Genomic DNA, 21,863 nt, shown 5'->3' on the forward strand with positions numbered 1-21,863 from the left:
AGAAGTGTAATGCTGAACTGTGTACCGTCCTTCAGGGTGCCCGTCTGACACATATTTCAGAAGTTACTGAAAGCTCTCTCCCTCTCAGAAGGTGCTCAGGATTTCACAGGAATCATTGCTTTTGCTAAAAAACTTATGCAAGTGGTGAGTAATGAGGCTTGCTGCCTAGCATCTTGGTCTTTTACATCTCAAGCAGCTGCCTGAAGCAGCGGCTGTAGAGTGAGTCACAGTCTCCTGTTGGACCCTTGGAGCCAGTCCCTTTTTGGGGGCAGAAGAAGGGACAGAAATTAAAAAATGGTTCTACAGTGTAGCAGGAGGCTTGAATTTAAGTCCTTGCTTCAAATTGTCTTTTGTCTGGAAGTTTCTTCCAAAACTTACTAGTATCTCTATTTCAAAGTTTCAGTGTAGTAGTCCATCACATAAAGTCCACTATCCCCAAACTCTGACTGCTTTTAGCTTGATATGAAGCTTTTACATAGCGATTCCCACCGTGTCAGTTCTCCCTAAGATCTTGACTCTTTCCACATAACTCCAATGCAGTGCTTATAGCTCTTACTGTGCTCATGAGGTGTCTCACATTACATTGTTATGTTTCCCTCCTTGCCTGTGTACCCAGTCACACCAGCAAAAAACTTCTGTTACTGACAAAGGAAGAAGGGAGGTCATTACCTGTATTTATGAGATCTTAGTCAACTAAAGGGAAAAATGCAGAGTGCCTCTGTGAACAGGGCAGGATTAAGCTAGCTACCCAGGTAGCACCAGCACTGAAGGTCTGCAGCGCAGATGTTCATGCGGTGATCTCAGTTTTTTTACAGCAACCCTGTAAAGTTTCCTCTGCATCCTGTGTGAAAGCTAGTGAAGTTCCCATTGACTCAGCTTCGAGGGTTATGGCCACATGTTGCACATTTAGTCTGAAGTGAAATGGCAATGATGAAGGACCTGCATCTGCCACTTTTACTCATGCTGCGTAATACCACACTCCCTGAGTAAGGCCACCAAAACAAATGCCTCCCAGCCACAGAAGGGATGAGTCCAGTGCTTGAATTTACACATACTCTGAAGCAATAGATTTGTGGCAAAGCAGGCATGTGTTCTGGTCATTACAAAGACAAATCGTATATTTAAGAAAGGAGTTATCTCTTTCTGTAGCCCTGCTTAGAGTCTTCACTCCTATCCTGTGATTAAAAGTCTCTTTGGTGGAAAATATTAATTTTAAATTGCAGTTAGAAGAAACCTCAATCTATATTTTGAACATTTGACTTACTTTTAAAAAGGAATCACATTTATTAAAATTAATGAAAAACAGTAACCCAAGCAGAAAATTCAACTTACAAATGATATGCACTAGTTTCAATAAAACAGCCAACCTGGACAACATTTAATAGTACGGTTAAGTTCAAGATTTTAACTTCAGCAGTGTTCTGGTTACAAAATTATATTGTACAAAGTGTCTTGACTTTATGAAAATAAAAGCGGCCCAGACTAATAATACATGATTTAAAATCTAAAAATCTTGTTAAAAAATAAGAAAACTTCTTCACTTTGATCACAAGGTTTTTTTACTCTACAGAAACCACATGGCTCTGAGTTTCTGAAACATTATCCGCATGTTTCCTCTCATCCCTCCAAGCCTTTTGCCAGACTTTTTAGTTCGTCTTTTTGTCTGAGAGGTACCTAATCATGTATCTGATGGGGCTTGAAAAAGTTTCAGGTTAGACACATGATTAAGTACTTGTAGCTCCTTGGAGGCCATTGTCAGAAGAAAAGTTTTTCAAGTGTTAGTATATAGAATTTCTATTTACAATTAAAAAAAAAAAGGTAGAACAACTGTTGCTGAATACTTATATTTATTTGTAAGAGAATAAAATATTGTATCAGCAAAAAAAATTTTCATTTTTAATGGGTACTTATTTAATAGTTAGTTCTTGCATAGAGCTATAGGGTATTTATTTAATTCCATCCCTCAGCCCCCCAGTCTTGCCAGGTCTAGTTCACTGAAGTTTGTGGGAATTTTGCTGCAGGCTTCAACTGACCTTGGGTGGAGCATTTTATATTATAGTATCTGTAGAATAAATTGCACTCCAGAAATGCACTAATCAAAATGTGTGCAGTTTTTGTCTTACATACCTGCAACAAAATTGAACTCGATGAACTTCATACACAGAGGTGGTTGAATTTTTGAAACATAAATCTATGTTTTGCTGAGAAACACTGATTTATTAATGCTGAATTCTTTCATAGACCTGTATTGATTTTGGCAAATCTTTCAGCAAAACATTTTTTGCTTGACTCGAAACACGTGTTGACCATTTTGCACTGGATTTGACCATTTTGTTTTAGATTTGCTCTTTCATTTTGACTTTGTTTCATGCACCTTTGTTGTTTCTCTTTGGTTATGCCACTTTGGTTTGGCATTATGATTTCATTTTAGCTGGAGGTTGGAAAATTCCAGTTCTGAGACAGCATTTCCATATGTGTTTGTCATGAATGGAGTCCACGTTGTTTTGATTGTTTCAATACAGCCCCATCAGGAGTGTATGTAAGTCAACTGCTGGTTGTGACTGAGGACCTCTTTCTTTGATGCTTCATCTGTCTAAAGCTCAAAATCAGAGCACACTTTTATAGAAGAAATATAGGAAGCAGCAAGCTTCATAGTATGTAGCAGGACAGACCTTTGCAAGATGAAAGTGGAGAATAATTGTCTCTCTGCAAACATGTCCCCTGCCCACCCCAAAACCCCTCCAACACAAACCCTCTGTTTCTTGTCAGTTCAAGTAAGAGTGTTTCGCTAGGACAGGGGTGTTCGGTAATGCAAGGCAACTTGTAAGCAGTGTTCTTCTATGGAGGACTTCAGAGCAGGGAAAGAGAAAAAAGCCCCTTCTTTTGGAGGTCCTACAGCATGAGCCACCATTATGGCAAGCTAAGGCTCAGAAAACATCAACTGTGCTCCACTTGTCCGGCAGCAGAAAGGATAAGATTTTTAGGCATAGCTCAAAAGCTGGCAGAAGAAATGTTGTCTTCCCTTTTGCTGCATGTGACTTAGTTTGGAAAACTTTGAATAACTAGGCAGTTCTGTCCTTCTCCACAGCAACCGTTGGTAGCTACATGTCTCAGCTATTTCCTGGATGAGAAAATTATTTCCAGCCTGATGTCAGGGACTGCATTACAGGAGATTTTTGTTCAGGTTGGGAATGCCCACAGAATACTGAAGACATTGGGCGTGGTGACACCCAGAGAACAAAATTGTCTATCTGAAGAAAACGAAACACAATAGAGTGCTGAACATAATAAAGCCAGTGTCCTCTACCATTTCACAGTCCAGTATAAGAATGGGTAAAATGCCTTTGAGCAGGCAAGCATCTCAAGGTCATGGTACTGGCCACAGTGTATACAGAGCTGTTGGCTCTGCTCATGCTGCCTTTCCCCTCTGTGAAGGTGAAGCTATGCGAAGGGCTTCAGCTGCCTTAGTGAGGCAGCTACCACCAGATAACAATTCTCTAGCTTTTATTATTTTGCTTAGAAGGTAGATCTCTGTACTTCTCTCAGATATGCAGTGTAGCAAGACCTACATACCTGCAGAGATCTCCAGTAATATCTTGGACCAGGTGTAGGAGGAATAAATCCCTGAAGCTCTCTGCTGGGTCTATAGCAACAGACAAACACCACAGAGGCTGTGCACACTAACAGCTCGCAGCATGTTTCTTGCCCCACTCTGCTTCAGTTGCATGTTGAAGGAATTTTGAGAAGTCAGTCAGACCATGCTGAAAATGGCAAGAGGATTTCAATCCACTTCAGATAATCTTGTGCCATAAACCTCACTAGTACCTCACCCTGAGAAGGAGGAGGAGGTGGTTGGGTGCAGCTTAACCTTTTAAATGGTACATAAAGTATGGACAGAGAACCTGATTTATCAATCTGGCTGATGTATGTGAGGCAACTGTTTGGAGCCTCAGGAGGTGGAGCTTCAGGAGGACATGTTTCTTTTGCCTGAGGAAGTGAACTTGCATTTATCTGAGTCATTAAAAACTGGGTTCCTTAAGAATAGTCCGTAAGTGCAAACATTGTGGACAGAGGAAAAGAAGAAAGAAAAGAGGACACAGTCAAAGGCATTTTTCTTTTATTCCCTCGGATCACTGAATGGGTCAGGTAACAAGGATTGGATTAGGAGCAACAAAGTGAAGAAGTAAAAGATCTATCCCTTTAGGTGTTCAACTACAGGAAAGATAAAGTAGTTTTGCTCTTTATTACCTTTGCTCACTGCTGTGGGAACTGGGTACCACTCATGGGACATACGGGTGATTTGCCTCCTTTCACACTAGGTGGGGAGAGCAAAGCAGCAAGATTTTTGCTGTTGGTTCCTGACCCGAGTGACAGTCTTGGCTTTCTTTGTTCTTCAATTGGTTTTTGCAGTCAGGAAGCAAAGATTGTTGCTTTTATTTGGTGCTGGGATACAGATTTCATTAGGAAGAGCTGACTAAAGAGGCTTGATAATTTTTTTTGTCCTCTTTGGCATTTTTATTATAAATAATGTGGAAGGAAAAATGCTTTTTGCTATTGTTCTTTTGTGGATAGATGGATAGGCTATAATTTGTTCACAGAACTACACTTCCATGTGGATAAATCAGGAGATAACATATCCTTCCCCCTTTAACTGCCTGACTTCAGAAGTTATGAAATAGCAAGTGGTTTTACTTAGGAGTGTTTGTGTTCACAGAGCTAATAGAGCTGCTGCCTCTGCTGTTTTGTTAGCTGGAAGAGAAGAACCTTGGGCAATGGTGTGAAGGGGATGCATGACCTTTTGTCATGTTTTTAAGTTTTTCCATACAAATAAGATAGACCAATAGCTTTTAAATTTATTTTTATTAAGAATCACATTCATATTCTCTGATATTGCACATATTTTGTAAGTGGAAATGGATACTGCGTTTAGATTTTTAAATTATTTTTCTCATTGCATTTGGCTCATGTTTTGATGTCAAAACACAGTGTAGGTAAATGGCAGTGTACACCTGAAGTTACGGAGAAACTCTTACAGCTGCAGTATCATATTTTGAATCCTCCTTATGCTACCACTCATCTCATAAGTAATGAGCCAAACTCCACATCCCCTGTCCACCTTTCTGCTTCCTGAAATGAGTGAATGAGCGGGAACTGAGGTGGTGTAGTAATGAGAAGTTTCTGGCTCAGTCTGTAACCCAGAGCACAAATTTTTATTTTTTTTGATCTGTTCTTACTCTTAGTCTTGTCCAGTTTGGGAAGTTCTGCCAGTAATTTAAACTCCAGGTGGCATAACTCTTAGAGCCAGGGGAACATTCAAGACTGTCCTCTCTGCCAGGGTTGGTAGCAGGGAAGGGACAGACACATGGAACAAACTTAACAATGCACAAACAGGAATTAACATACAACAATATGTAAAAATTAAGCAAAGCAATCTCTCTGCATAGACATCATGCTCTAAATGGGCTGGAAGATGTCAAACCATTAATTTTGACTGTCTTAACATTACTGATAATTTGGAATAATTTATTTTGGCTGTTATTCACAGAAAGAATTCACTATTTCCAGGTTTTCTTCTCACTTAAAATGATTTTTTGTTGTTTTGGCCATTGGCAATGACTCAGAACAATTTCTTTTTTTATCTGTAGGGTCTGTGTTCCTTCAGGTTCTTAAGTACATACCTAAATGTAAACACAAAACAATATTTCTGAGTGCAGGGAAATTGCTCAAGTGGTTCAAGTTAGACACATGGTTAAAAATTTTGTGGAACTGGTTATGCTGAAAATGCATATATATAAATTATCATATATATAATACATATAATTTTTAAAATAAGCATTTTCTCCTCCAGAAAGTACACTCAGATATCCTGAATGTACAGTGAAAACATAAAATAAACAGTGAAAAAATATAGTATCTCTGCAAAGTCATAGACTCCATTCAAAATCAACTTCATGCAGGTTGTTCACTATAAAAGGAATCAGTTAAAAAATGACAAGATACTCTTTGATATGAGCAGCTGTTGGTGAGATAATTTGCTTTCTTGTGGCTACTCTGTTTGTAAATTTTATTAGGAAAATCTGCCTCATGTCTTGAATCAGAAGAAGGACAAAAGAGATAGCACATTGCATGCATGATGCAAGGAGTACAGTAATGCAAAACATCTGGGTGGAGAGGACGACAGTTCAAACTGATGTTCAGTCTATTAAAAAAGCAACCTTCTCTTTGTTTTTTTTCTTTTCCCGCAGAAAAAGAAATAGCATTGATAGATTTCTCTTTGAAGAAGCATCTTTTTTCGATCCACTCAAATAAGTTGCAAACCTGAATGATCCGTATGAAAAATCTTATGTATCATATTTATGACAAAGCAGTTTTAGAGGCCCTGTAGTTGATTTTAACCATTAGTACTCTTTGCACACTGGTAATCCCATGGCAGTTTCCACAAGAGAAAATTTGACTGTTTATTGATAAACTCTTAAAAGATATGTGCTTTTCTTACACCAATATATGAATTTAATATTTATTTATTCACTTATTAATATAAGTAAATCAAATACACTTGGTGTTTTTTCAGGTTTACTTCATAAATGTGTACCTATTTTATCAAGTAATTAGCAGATAATGAGTCATGAACAACAAATAACTACATCTCAGGCATAAATATGTGAACTTTTGTGACTTCCATACATTTCTTGGAAATCGGGAAGCTACATAAATGGTTGTGATTAAGTATACACAATTTCCCAACGGTGATGAAATAAAGTTACCTTTTTTTTCCCACAAGTTTTAAAATCTATTCTCATGCCCTCATTTTTGTCTAGCTTTGTTAGTGGGTATTATGTTTTCATATTCTTTCAAACAGTGATCTTGATAGTCACTTAAAATAAGGTGATTGGGGTCTGAATGAGCACTTGATGTTGGCTGCAAAACAAATTCAGAATATGAAGGGGAGAATATGAGACTATGCTGTCTCCTTTTCATTTTGCCATAAAAAAGAGCTGTTAAGGCAAATTGGCAGATTCTTTGGTAGAAATTTAACAGTTACCAACTACCACTCAGGAGGACAGTGCTAACTTACTTGTGTGCGCTCTTCACTCCCTAGTTGTGAAGTAAAACTCCATGGTTTAAACCATCCTCATGCAAGCAGGGAGGGAAAAAAACTGTAAAAATTTGTTGATACTTGATTGTGTGAACACCATCTCACATTTGGACCACATAGGCATTGACAAGAGAAATAAACATCCACTTTAGGTTGTAGAACCCCAAAACACAAAAGTTACTTGTGTTAAGGCTGTGCTTTGCGTAGTGGGATTTCAAGAACTTTACTTCTTCTTGCTCAACAGAATGTTTTAACCTACAAAGAAAGAGCATATAAGTAGCTAAGTCTTCTTTGTAAAACCACTAAAAGATTTGGTATGGAAAAGAATTCATTCCTTCTTCTGCTGGCAAAGAACACCACCACTTCTAAACACAGCGACGTCATATTTTCTTACCGTCACGATTTCCTTTTCACTTTCACTTCTTGTTCAAGAAAGCTGAAATATCAGCTCTTTCCACATTTTCCTACTCTGTAAATCTACCCATTCTTCTAGAAATCTTAAGCAGCCATCATCTGGCAAGCCTAGCTACTTTAGGGTAAATCAAATAGCTCTCTTGCAAAGGTGGCATTTTCAAAGCTTGGTGTGTGAAACTAAACAAATATTTGCGTGACCCTAACTTACACATGAGGAATTCATATCTACAAATATCAAAGGGGTACCTAATTAGACATGGGTGTGTGAAAAGAACTGATTTGTGCACACATACTGCATATGCTTGAGTATAAACTGTCATTGCACAAATATGTGACTAAGTTGAGTCTTTCTGTATTTTTCATTTATTTTCTTCCTCTTCTTTGCTCATACTATTAGCTCCTGCAAGTCCTGAGTCAGTCAGAGGCTGCACCATCATCTAGAAGATCTTCATCCCCATATGCCAGGCAGTAAAAATGCAATCTCAGAACTCACTTTTTCACCTGATAACTGTATTCATACCTTACATTGAGTAAAGTTTCTTGATCTCTTTTATTAACTCACAGATATAATAATGAGCCTTTGGCTTCAATATTTCCTTGTAAGGTACTGTAACTGTTTTGATTTCTGCATGATAGGGGAATAGACTTCTTTGCTTTATTAGAAGTTGAGCAATATTTTCTTTTGCAAGAAGCTATATGTGTAGTTGTGTCTGTCTGGTAAGCAGTTAGTCCTCATATACACAATCTGTTTAATGCATTCTTCATATGCTTAGTGTGATTTAAAGGACCATATTTTGCTCTTAACTGGCATCCATGTAAGGCTGTTGACTCAGTCACTCAGCAATTAACAGCACTGATTTAAGACATTCACATCTTCTACCTGTCTGCTGCCATTGCCCTTCTGAAGATTACTGACCTGGAAGAACTGGCAGAAGGGGAGACATTTCCACCCTGGGATTTTCCCAAGTAAATCCTGTTTTTTCAGCACAAACTCACCTTCTTCAGGAGTTTAAAATCTGATACCAGACTTTGCAGTGTCATCGTTGTTGGCACATATTTCCTCATCAGATAGGATGGAAATCTGTGGCAGAAGGAGTGGACAAGGAATAAGGCAGGAAGATTCTTTAAAACATCACAATTTGGTTTACTGGATGAATCTAGGATAGCTACCCCCTTACTCCTCCCATCATTCAGAGGGTTCAACACTCTGCCTTTTCATGTTCAGCACTCACATAGAAGAACTTTTTTTGTGTGAAGGAGTTTCAGATGTATATCTTTGAAGTGTTTTCCAAAGATCAACATCATTAGAGTATTAAGTTTATGATCTTATGGTTTACTGTTCTCACCTTTCCCCATAATAAATTTCTCTCAGTATAATTTAAATGCAGGGCAGCAGCTCTTGCGGCATTATAAAACAGTACTTTTTGATGGCATGTTTGTTCCTGTTGCTTAAGCATGCTCTCACTCCTGTGAGGGTTGCTTTTCGCAATTTGTAATTATGTGCTGAAAATAATCTAAAGTGGTATTTCACTCCCTTTATACATTTCAGTTGTATGCAACAGTAAGCTTTGAAGAAAACCCACAGGTCTGCAGTGCCACTCATTCATGACATCATGAAATAAACTTTTATATTCCCTTATCGGTACTTAGCTCTTTGATGGGTATTTGTATAATATGAGGACTTCTAGGGGTAATTATATAAACGATGAATATGAATAATACTGCTACTCTTCTCATTTCATCTGACTTCGTTAGATGTTCTACAGCTTTATAATGAGTTATTTTATGTCATTGTAAGCTTTGACCTTTATACTTATTTCTCAGTGTAGCATTTACTTTTTGTTGGGATCATTCAAACTGAATTAAAATAACATTTGTTTGTGTTCTGACTGAATGTTCTGACTTAACATTTTTTTTCTTTTTTAAGGTAAGAAAATCATATCAGAGCCTACCACTGTTAAGCTGATTACATCTCTGAAAACTGACAGTGTGAAATCGTCATCTGCTAAAGTTACTCTTAAACCTCCTGTTTTTGAGACTTCGATTACTGAAGTGGCTGTCACCAAAACAGAGGTCCCTGCTTTGGAGGAAACAACCCTAGAGACTGAAGAAGGTACAGAAATGACTACTGACGTGGCTGAGGAAAAAAGGGAAATGGAAGTGCTTATGGAGAACATTCAGTTAACCACCCTTCTACCTCAGACTGTCACAGATGGCGAAATAAGCACTTATGATACACTGGGAAGGACTGAATATGATGTTTCACCTAGGCTAACAGAGAGCACATCTGCAGCTTTGGAACTGGAGCACACTTACTCTGAAGCAGAATTGCCCGAGGAACAAGGTAGGTCTGAAAGCATTGAGGACGCTTTCTTGACCTCTGTAATTTTTCAGGATAGCACAGCTGTAGCTAAGAGTTCCACTGGTTCGTGGGAAGATACTGAAACAGGAGATACACAAAAACATGATGCTGATAACCAGACTGAACAAATAGAAGTGGGTCCCATGATGACAGCTACAGATAGCTTGTTACCAGCTTCTCGGAGAGAGTTTCCCAGGACAGGGACTTCAGTTTCACAAACAAAAGAGAATATGTATCTTGGTGCCCACTCAACAAAAGAACCCACAAAAAAGTCAATGGAGGTGAAATCTGACAAGAAACTTACAACTGTTGTAAACCCTAAAGCTTTGTTCACTGATCAGTATGATCTTACTACAGAGGGGGAGGGCAGAGAAAGCATGTACACTGTTATGCCTGATAGCGTTTCTGGTGTGGCTACTGATAGCGTCCTGGAATCAGATGTGCCTGCTGCATCAGAGACACTCGTAGACGAGCATGCAGTAACTACTGGACAATTTTCTACAGCAGATGAGTCAACTCCATTAATTAAATTTAGTTCTGCAACATTGTTTGATAATGAGGCGTCAGCTGAAGGAAGCAGAGAGGACCTGAGAGATGTGCAGCCTACCATGTCATCTGGAATACCTGTATTCTTTTCTGTATCAACTGTTAATCAAACAGAATCTGAGGCCATCGCTCTCTCAGGAAGTACTGTTTCCCCACAAAACTTTGGACGAGGCACCACATCTGTTACTCACTCATCTCAGCAAACGGAAGGATCAGCCGTTTTAGAAGAGCAGGAAAAAGCAAAGGAGCCAGAAATGAGAACAATGGATGTTAAGATCCCTCATGCCACAACCATCATTCCTACTAGTGTTACAGCAGAATCTGAGCGACGTTCTGCAAGTGAGAAGTTCACACAGGCTCCTTCAGCTTCTGGCATGTGGCTGCCGACAGATAAAGATCAGGAGTATATGACAGAAGAGTCATCTCATACTAAAAGAATACATGAGTTAGATACAGAAGATGGTATCTCTGGGATGGAGCCTACATCATCTCCAGGGCAAATTACAGAATATACAAAGCATCCAGGAGCTCCGATTTCAGTAGTTACAGATGAAACTGAGACAAGCATGGAGCCAGCGGAAACGAAAAGTGATGAAGAAGCTGTATCAGCTGATTTTGATCAGAGTAGAGATACTACGGATGTCTCCCACACAAGCAGCTCTTTGGATTTGGAAATGATCACAGTATCCAAAATACCAGTGGATGAAAGTAGTGCAACAATAAAGTCTTTTAGCTCCTCAAGTGTTACTGTATTACCAACTGCTATGCCCACAGTCATGGAGGTAACTGAACATGACGGAGATGAAACATCAGGGTATGTTTTAAAAACATCTATTCCTACCCCAGAAGTTGAACAAAGAGAGGCTACTGAAACATTGGTAGCAAAGCCTACTGAAGAAGTTTCTACTGAAATGGAGGCCTCAAAATACACAGTGACAGAGGAAGGCCAGACAAGCATTGCGACATCAACTGAGGAGGAGTCAGTGGCAACACTTCAAGAGAGAAAAGGAACACCATCATCTGGCTTTGGAGGGACAAATGAATCTATTATATTTACAGATGTAACAAAGGTAGATACTACAGTTCCACAGAAAGAGCATGATGCTTCCCTAGTTCCAGTTATTGTAGTGAGTGAGGTCACTAGAGATATGCCAGTTACTGATCAGACTCCTTTTGATGGTATCTTTCATACAGAAGCAACAGGAACAACTGCAAAAGGTAGCGAGGTGTTCCCAGAGGAACTCTCCACGAAAGATCAAGATAAGGAAACAGATACTGCCACAGAGTCTACCTTATCTGTTACATCTGTCCAAATACATGAACAAAAGACAGCACCAGGATCTGAATCATCTCAAACAGCTATTCAGGAAAAACAGGATGAGACAGGTTCAGCTTATGATGAGACATATCCAGCAACAGAAGTATCAGTGCCTGAAGTGAAGCTCACAGATTATGGAAGCATTCTGGGACCTGATGAAACTAGCACCAGGACATTGCACCTAACAGTGACTCCAGAAGTCGAAACTGCTACTGATCAAGAAGAGAAGGTCACTGAAGTGATGCCTATAACAGCGAGTACCCAAGCAAAGACATATGAAAGCAGAGGAACCCCTGCCAGGGAAGAAGCCAGTGAGGTAGTAAGCTGGGAATCTGTGTTGCCTCCCCGTATGATGCCGACAGGTCATTCTACGGTGGAAAGCATTACTCATCTGACTTTGGGAGCTTCTCCAAGCCAGACTCTGGAAGGCTCAGGAATATCAGAAGAACATGAAGAAATCAAACCAGCTATATTTTCAGCTAATGCAACAGATAATGCAACAATTCTCAGCGATGTAACAACACCTTCCATTAGTGTTGTAGACAAAATTCAGCCTACATCAGCATCCAAACCTTTTGTTACTCAAAAGTCACCACATATCATTCCTGAGGAAGAAGAGGAGGTGACAAGCAATGACATCATCATAATTGATGAATCTGTTTCTCCCAGTAAAGCCACTGCTGATGATGATCTGACAGGAAAGATGTTAGAACCAGAAATCGATAAGGAATATTTCACAGCATCAACTGCTACTGCAGTTGCACGACCTACTGCACCACCCAAAGCAAAGGTGGCCACAGAGGCTTTACAACCTCAAGAGGTGTCTCCTTCTACTTCACACCCTGATAGTGGAAATGACATAAGATTGTATGTTATTCAAATCACAGGCAATGATACAGGTAAGATTTTGCCTTTTAGACCTGCAGTCCATCAGAATGGACAGTTTATCATAACAAACTCGTGTACTTTAGAATATACTGGAGATGTTTCTTGGATCACTGAAGGATGCAAAGTACAAGTTTTATCTAGACAGCAACTTACTAAATATTGGTAGGTCTATTTTTCTATCCATTAAAAAAAACTCAGAAATGTGTTATATATAGATATGGTTTGGGGTAAGATTAATTTCTATGTAAGAATGAATATGAAACTGTTTTATTTCTTCTTAAAATTCATGATGGCTATAGTCCAGTTTTCTTATTTAATGTTGTCAAGTCACTGATTTAACTTCAGCTATCTGTGAAACAAGCATTTTAATTTCACAGCTTCCATTCCATGCATTACTAGTCCTAAACGAAGCACTAGATTATTTTAACATTCCATTAGTCTGTAGCTATTAACAATTCCATGTACAGTGTAGTCAGCTAAAAAAGGTTGAGGCACTCTACTGTGTCCACAAGTGGACCTCCTGTGATTTGGGGGAAGGGTTTTTGCACATTTTCGTAGCATATCATAATATTCTTTTAGTCCATTTTACAGAACCTGTGATGCAAATTGACATAATCTTTAGTTTTGTTGCATTTTTTAGCTAATGGCACTGTACATGTGTATATAGCTTCAATTCCATGGGTATCCAGAACAGAAACTCCTGAAGTAGCAATGAACTACTGAATGTTGAGTTTTATGATGAATATATCTCCATAATGCAAGAGCTGAAGGCTATGCAATTCTACATTAAAGAAGCCTGTCAACTGACTACTATTTAAGATGTTTTGGTAAAATCTTGTTTTTTAAAATGAAATGTAAAAGAACTGACAAAAAGGATAAAGCTCAAAATATCTGTTCTGTTCAATGTTGCATTCTGTTTAATTATTTTACAGTTATTTTATAATTTTTTTTTTCAAGGAACACACTGAAAATTCATTTTATGTCTTATATACCTTAACTATATGCAATGCTTTTGAATGGTTATATAAGAAACTGTTTTCTCATTGATTCTCAGGCATAACATCCATATATTTGAAGAACTTATCCAACAGAATTCAAAATTTATGGAAGTTTTTTGGTTGGTTTTGTCAGGTTTGTGCTTGGTAGAGTTTCACTGCAAAATCAAAAGACAGAAGTATTTTCCTTGAGATATGCCATATCATTATTGGACTTTTCATACAGTAGATTTTGTATTTTTATTCACTTTATGCTTATTTTCCTACTTCATATTTACAAGATGTAAAACTGAACAAGTCATATCAGTGGTAGCTTAACCTTCTATTTTGGAAAATAATAGTTCTTTTACTTTAACATTTAAACACTACTTTTTTCTGTGGTATATTATAATTCTTTTGTCTAAAGCTTTAGATGTTGCCAGTGTCTTGGAAGTCTCAATTAAATGAGACACGTCCGGTAAGTCAGAACAGAAGGGTAATTTCTGAAGACTAGACTTATGCCACATATTAAATACTTTTGTACCTTTGAAAATTTGGTTAATTGGGCTTAATAATTAATAGTTGGACTGTGTAATAGTGAACTAGTTTTCCCTGTTACATTGTTGAGTTATACTATGGTTTATTGCATATGGGAGAGTGGGCTGTGCTGGGCAGTTGCATGTTCCAGGTGGACGGAAAGAAGTAGGATGGTTTGGGAGGGTGTGGAAACTTGGTGTTTTCTTCAGACAGTGAACAAAGTACCTGATTCAGGATTTAATTGCATATACATCAAGGAGAGTCTTATTTTACACTTTTTTCCAGAATGGTGTGGGTACTGTGATTCATTAAATCAGGAATTAGTTCAAGCTGTATTATCTAAAGGACAGTGGATCAATGCATAGCTGCTCTTCATGGCTACTCTTGCTTTCACTTGGGTGATCAGGTCCTTAGGACAGACTTTCTTCTGGATTTGTCTTCTGCATCTTTACAAACTTTCTAAAGCTGTGCATGTGTTTTCCAGGTATAGATGTGCATATGTGTGAGAGTGTTTATAAGCAGAGTTAAAATCCTTAAAATTCTGCCTTTAGGAATGATTTAGTCTGTCAGCACAGAAAAATATTTCTTTTTCTTGAAATGTTATTAAATTCTCTATATGGCAGTATCTGTATTCTCTTTAATAAGAAAGGTATTTATCATGTATCTACTGCAAGGTCCAAAAGGAGTTTTCTTTATTTTTCTGTTTTCAGAATCTGTCAGTGGATATTCCTCCATTTAGAGGAATTTTCTCCACAGAGAAAAGGCACTCTATATCTACTTACCACAAGTTAAGTTAGAGCTGCTGAAGATTTATTCTGAGTATTCGGATTAGTGTTTTTTCTTTCTTCAGAGATGAAAGACTGCATCTGAAAAATCCTCTCAAGCTCAGTTTTGCTTCATTGTTCCTCAGTCCATAAATTTTCTTTGTGGTGAAGAAAATGTACATAGGAGGTGCTGAAGAGGAATGAATTTGGCAAATATTACTAACATATGCCTTTCACTAGGACATAGTTCAACTTCTTATTCTGTCACTCTTTGTTTGAAAATTGATCCACAGTCATACAGTCGTACATAAACTGTACCTTTCGCTTTTTGTTCTCAGCTAAATGGGAACAAGAAATGCAGTTTTCATCATTACATCTCTCTGATAAAACAAAGGCTTTTCCTCCTTTGCTTTGGCATGTTTTCAAGGTAATATAGCTTAGCATTCTTAAATAGAATAATCAGTGAGGATTATAAGCAAAGGTCTTCATGATTTTCAAGTCAAGAGTCCAAAAGTGCCTCCTAAGAAATGACAACTTGCTTTCCAAAGCCCTTCAAATAATAGCTGTTTCAAATAGGAATAATAATGAGAGGTTTGCTGTATAAAAGGTATTGTGTATAACTGAATATATTTTCCTTTTTATGTATGCACAAGTGTTGGAAAGATTTATGAGATTAATTTTTTTTCATCTTTCTTCACCTCCTTGTTAGTCAGCCTTTGCCAGAAGCAACAGTTTAATAGTGAAGCAGGGCTCAGCAGAAATATGGTACCATGTTTTTTTTCTATCAGCCGTATCACTTAATTACAGTAAAAACTTGCTATTATACTAACACAGCTGAATATTACTCTCTGCAGCTCCATTTACCATCTGCGTAGCGTAGGCATAATAATGTTTAAGTGCTCCATGGAGGTCCTGTTAGGCTTTGTTAGTTATGAGCATGTGGAAGTGAAGGGTCATGCCAAACTCTGAAATGGAGTTTTGAGAGATGCAGACAATTTTAGCAGCTCCCAGCAAGCAGGTAGAGCGTACCCCTTGCAGCACAGGAGTTTCTTTGTGATCGGTGGGTGTCCTACCTCCCGCTGAAGTGTGGAAAGAGCAGCCCATTGCTGTTCTGGGTCTGGTGAGTTCACCTGTGGCCATGTGCTGGTAGAGGGAGAAGCGGGAAGGATTTCTTGTGCCTTTCTTCTCAGTCTCAAACCCTTGCTAAACTGGCACAAACTTTGCTGAAGTGCTTTGAAGTCTATGGCTGGAATGTGCTGTCGATGTATGGAATGTGTTATGGATGTATGGAATGTGGGGGATATTATTCTTCATTATTATTGTAGACTCAAGCTGCACTTGAAAGACATTGAATGTTGACTGGGTTAAATTCAATTAAATATAGTGGCAAGGATCTCAGGCTGTCTTAGACACACACAGCCCCCTTAATATAAAGTAGTACAATATATAACTGAAAGTTGATATTAAATATTTTCATTTTTTTAATACAATAAGCCCTTAAATTTATAGACCAGAAAAGGTTTCTCCTAGAGGACTTCTTTTCTTATGCCATCCAAGAGGTAAATAGTTATACTCCTAGCTTTTAAAATGCATGCAATCAATTAAAACTTTCATAAAGGAAGTTTCAGTTACTTTTAGATAAAAAAATTTACCCATGGAAACAGAAGTAATTTGGGGTCCTGGTGGAAGGTCAAGCTCATTAGCTTAAATTCTGGAAAATGCACTCTAGTGCTGATAAGAAAGAACACAGCTCTGAATGGATTAAGCTGGTTATTTGTACAAGAATACAGCAGTTTTCGTTGAGAAAATATATGGTACAAACAATCCATATACTTCCATGTAAGCAAGTGTGAGGCAGGTGCACAAATTAATGAGGGATATAAGGCACGGTTTTTCTGACAGCCTATGGCACATGGGCAGATATAGGGCAGGTGTTCCTATTAATGAGGAAAATATATTTGTGCATGGGGAAACATCCCTTTTCATGCTGCAAAAAGGACCAGGCACAGGTTTCATAATAGAAAGAGCTTGGGACTTCATTCACTTGAGTGGAACAACAGGCTATTCCCTTGGGATTGTGACTGTGTTGTGAAAGTGAGAAAGCAAAATAACCCTGCACTGTAATGTGTTATCGCATTAGCAGCTTTCCATTGCATCAAATAGGACAGAGGAGTGTGTTTTTCACTGCAGAGATGCAAAACTTGCCACCTCGTGCCCTTTTATGTGCTCATAGCTCCTATGTATTGTAGTGGTGAGGGCTGATGCTGTTGCTGGAAGGTAATGGATTAGCAGCTGAAAAAAAACCCAAAACAAACCTGAAGGAACTTTTCAGCTCATAAAGCTTTTATGAGCTGAAAAATGCTTGTGGGGGTGTTGTTTAACAGTGGTTGAGGGGATGCTGGAAACATAACTCCTGTCTGTATCAGGACTAATTTGCACACCTGCATTTTTTGGAGACATTTAAAAGTCTTTACTCAGTGAATATGTTTCAAAGTGGTTATTGGACCCTGGGACTCACACCAGCTCTGTCTGGTTTCTTGTCCCCTCCAGCTTTGAACAGAACAAAATTGCAGGAACTTGTGCTTTGTAGATGTGGAATTTTATGGAAAGAGGTTACAAACCTTTGTGTTTCAACATGTAATTCTCTGACATGCATATTTCTGTCTTAGCAGTGTAAGAGGGCATGTGAAATTTGAATGAAATGTGGAATGGTAATGAGTCATAGTCATAAACCTTAACAAAGAAGGCAGAATAGAGTCTTTTAAGGTCCATCTTAGGCCTTGTCTTAAAATTCATTTAATCCTGTTGTCTTCACAGCTCCTTCTGGAGGGCTGTCCCAGATCATCATGGCTCTCTTTAAGTCTGATTCTAATATCTAGCCTGAATTGCTTCTTGGCCAGTTTATACCCATGTTTATTCTTGCCAGCATTGTCTTTAGCTTGAATAGGTCTTTTTTCTTCCTGACACTTATCCCTTGGTACTTTTGTTTCTCTGTTCAGTTATAGAGAATAACCATGTCCCCTTTCAGCCTTCGTTTTGCTGACTTCTGAGGGGAATGTGCGTGTGGGAGAGCAGAAGTGCTCTGGGAGCACGCTGGGAGGAAAGGCGCTAGCTCTGTTCCGGAGGCTGTGGGTGTCAGGGTGGTGCTATGACCAGGTCAGATGATGGTGCAGAGGGACAGAAGCAGCATGCCTCGCAACACCATTTCCAGGCAGCACCTCACTTGCTGTAGAGCCAGCTTAAAAGCATGCAGCATGTAGGCTTGTATCTGTCTGCACCTGTATCCACATTGTTCTCTTTTAAGTTATTTTATTTATGCTCGCTGGCAAATATCTATCTGGACACTGTTCTTTGTAGAATACACACATGTGCAATTTTTGGTGTACCTTTCAAAAATTACGTGTATTAATTATTATGTTAGAGAGACTTCTGCTGAAGGTGAGGACACTTTGTCTTTTATGTGCTGAAATCACCATTTGTTATTCCTCAAATGAAAAGTATATGCTACTGAAACCTATTGTTTATTCATAGGACATATTTCAAATCAAAGTTTATTGTAAAGGAAAGGTGCTATTTTGCATTCACTGCATTCTGCTGCTTTATTCAGTGACCGATAACACGCCCAAGTGGATGTGTATGAATAGGACTTCCCTGCCTGTGCACTCTGTTCAGCTTTCTTGACAAATGCTTAGTTCTTGATATCACTGTCATGCATTTAAGAGAAGAAAAGTTCCAAATTTACCCAAACATTGCAATGAGCAAAGTACCATATAATTTACAAGTACATTTCTGCTTGTATGCAGTTGCACGTGGTGTTCTGTGGCCATGGTTTATTGGTATTGTGCAACTAGATTGACCTGAAAGCATTTCTGGTGGGATGTTGAAGCAATAGTAAAAGTGGCCTTACATGGGCTGAACCAACTTCCCATCTTATTCAATACAAAATCTCCTATTTTGGAGGGCTGGGCTTGGCTCCTTATTAACTGTAATGTTCCAGGCGACATTAAGGCTATGGCAGCTGCTGCTCCTCATCAACCCTGGAGAGAGATCACATTCCCCACTGCCCTGACTGCACTGAAGTCAATGGACATGTTCTTATTTCAGTGTTTGAATTAGTAATGCGGTCCTTCCTGGTAGTGTTTTGTTTTGAGCCCTGGGTTTGTGTGTTCAGCTAAGAAAGAAAACCTCCTACTGGTTTGGAAACACATTTCCAAATGAAACAGGTTTGTCAATGTCCGATAGCTACTCAAGTCATTTGCATGCCCTGGATGACCGAACTTTCTGTGTTATTCATAAAACCTGGCATAGAGACAGCCAAGTTCTCATTTTGTCTAGAGTAACTGAAGTGTTAAATGCTAAGTAACACGGCCAGATTCTGATATCATCTTCCCCAGTGTAATTACACCGTAGTCATGCCAATGAGGTGATTGAGAGCAGAATTGTTATGGGGAAGTGGGGATAGTAGATACCAGAATGTCTTCATAACATTTACAGCTTCTGGTTCATTTTATAATTAGGTGATTTTTTCTTCAGAACAAATTTGTGTCACATGTTTAACCCAAACTGATAGACCTGTTGCTTAATTAAACCAATTGGAATTTTTCTATATTAGAATACTCATGTTGTACTGGTGCTGTGAAGGGCTTTTTAAAATAGGTTGGACAACATCACATATAAATCATATTTAAAATGCAACAGCAATGATGCTCTGTATGAAAGAAAGCCCTAATAAACAAGTAATTGTAATAAATTCAAGCTTTTTGTACACTGCTCGTTTTTCCAAAACTAAGGAAAAGAAAAAAAGCAAACCCATTCCAACAGAGCTGAAACTTGATACTTGGAAAGTTTCACAAGAAGCTAAGACTGTGAATTAATAAGTAGTCTTTAGACCACTATTGCTGGCTCTTCCTGAAGACTTATTATAGAACAATAATTTCTTTTTTCACATTCCTTTATAGACTTCCATAGATACAAGGAACAGTGCCCTCACATTAAATACTTTTCAGAGGATGCCTACACATTCCGTGCTGTTTTTTGCATTGTTTCCAAGGAAACGTCTCAGATCTAGACATAGGGATTACACATTTCTAGCTTTCTTATAGCTCTCTGTTTATTCATGAGAGAAATGAAGGAATTTTATTCATAGGTACAATGCAGTTATTCATACTTCTGTTGTGAAGGAGAGGAATCCTTTTAGAAGTTTTGTTTACACATGAAGAAAGTCTTAAGAAATCCTATTGCAGAAAAGATGAGCTGTCTTTTACATGGAAACTCAGAAAGATGGGGTTTTTTTTGAGGAAAGTAGGTTTCTGTACCAAAGTTTTCTGAATGTGTCCAGATTGTAACAAATCTTAGTACTTATCATATGGATATAATCTTTTTTGCCTCTTTCAGAAAATATTATCTATACCATTTTACTTTACATGAAATGATTCATTGGATACAGTGAAACTCTGAGTGAATACAGAATGTGATCCTGAAAATGTAAATAAAGATATTTTTATAAGTGGCTCAAAGGCTAAGGATCTTAATAGAGAGTCATTCCGTTAAGATGGGTCACTTGATAATTAGTCTGATAATAGCATTTTACAAATATTTGTTTGCTATCCTTTCTTTTTGAGTGTGTAGTTTTCAGTGGTCTTTTTTGCAGTTATTCTTTGCACATTTTAGATTTAATGATTGAATTAATCCTTGCTAATCCAGCTAGTCTTTTTCTATTTCCCTCTTTTTGAAAGTGTTTAGGTGATAAATTTGATCAATAATATACATAATACCTGCTGGTGTCTTTCAAGGTACTTGTGAATTATTTCCTGGCACAAGTCAGGATGTGTTCAGAGCACCTGCTGCATATTTTGTCTCGCCTTTGGGAACATGGGACTGATATTATATATCTTTTTCTATGGAGTAATTCATATGTTTTTAAAAAACGCTCAGTGAATTGTTTTAGGACTTGTCTGACCAGTCCCGTATTACTATATTTGCTTAAATGAGGAGAACTCAGTATAAAAAATTGTATAGAAATTTCTCTTCATTAATGATTAGAGCTGAAATCCTTGAGGAGGTGAAATGCAGTTGGAATTTTGTTCCTGACCAGGAGCAATCTTATCTTTCAGCAATCCGTGCCTGCTTTGGTATTACCTCTGCTGCACTTCATTATTTTTTTATTACCCAACATTAGCTGAAAGAGTGCATAAAGAACACTAATTTTTAACTTTTTTAACAATAATCTTGGATTTTTCATGTAGTACCTCATCAAATGAGAGTTCCATAGGTTCAGTGGGAGGTTTTTGGCATTAGGAAAAGAATTTCCACATATTTGATGTATTTTTTTTGCCAAAATAACAGCAAAGAATATGCCTATGTGTACACAGGGTAGCATTGGGATTTTTTATATGATTTTATTGTGGGATTTTGTCTAAAGTATTTTTTTCCTTTCTTGGAAGTGGGAAGTGAAATGATTCCTGGGTTACTCATGCATTTACTACTCAGGCTTGTAGTGAGATTCCAGTGACATGTTTAGTTAAATATTACCAGCAAAATTCTTGAGTCGTTTGGAAATGCTTGTGTACACTTGGTCCAACTGACAGTCAAGGATAAAGACCACAGGATATATCCTCTGGTCAAACCAGATAGTGATAATGGGGTTGTAGTGGTGAGTGAACCTGGAAACAGCTTTTCAGTGGTCACGGTGTCTTTTGTCTTAGTGCAGGTAATCCTTTTCATGCTTGAAGAAACCAAAGTTAGTGTAAAAGTTCCCACAAAATTTCAGGGACTAATCATCTGACCAACAACTAAATTTGGTTGATTTCATGCCATCAGAGAGAAGGGCACTAATGTCAAACTGATCACAGTTTGGAAATTACTAATTTGCAATAGGTAACAAAGACACTGATGTTTGGTTTTGCTGTTTGTGGGTGGGTGCTGGATGTAGGAGTCCAGCATTGCCAAGTACGAACCACTGCTG

The 21,863-nt window shown here is 38.2% G+C and overlaps 1 protein-coding gene across 4 annotated transcripts in view; it reads left to right on the forward strand.

Moving 5' to 3' along the window:
- The window catches only part of VCAN (versican), a 114,979-nt gene that overhangs the window by 44,512 nt on the left and 48,604 nt on the right, over positions 1-21,863 (forward strand). For 2 of the 4 annotated variants that reach the window (XM_087761539.1, XM_087761538.1), the window contains one exon: positions 9,438-12,635. In XM_087761539.1, coding sequence (XP_087617665.1) covers positions 9,438-12,635 — 3,198 coding nt within the window. The remainder of the gene's footprint in view (positions 1-9,437; positions 12,636-21,863) is intronic. The other 2 variants (XM_087761540.1, XM_087761541.1) reach the window with 1 other exon arrangement.

The sequence above is a fragment of the Nipponia nippon genome, unplaced genomic scaffold (assembly GCF_047370975.1).
Source record: "Nipponia nippon isolate SJK-2023a ecotype South Korea unplaced genomic scaffold, ASM4737097v1 scaffold_24, whole genome shotgun sequence".
Lineage (NCBI taxonomy): Eukaryota > Metazoa > Chordata > Aves > Pelecaniformes > Threskiornithidae > Nipponia > Nipponia nippon.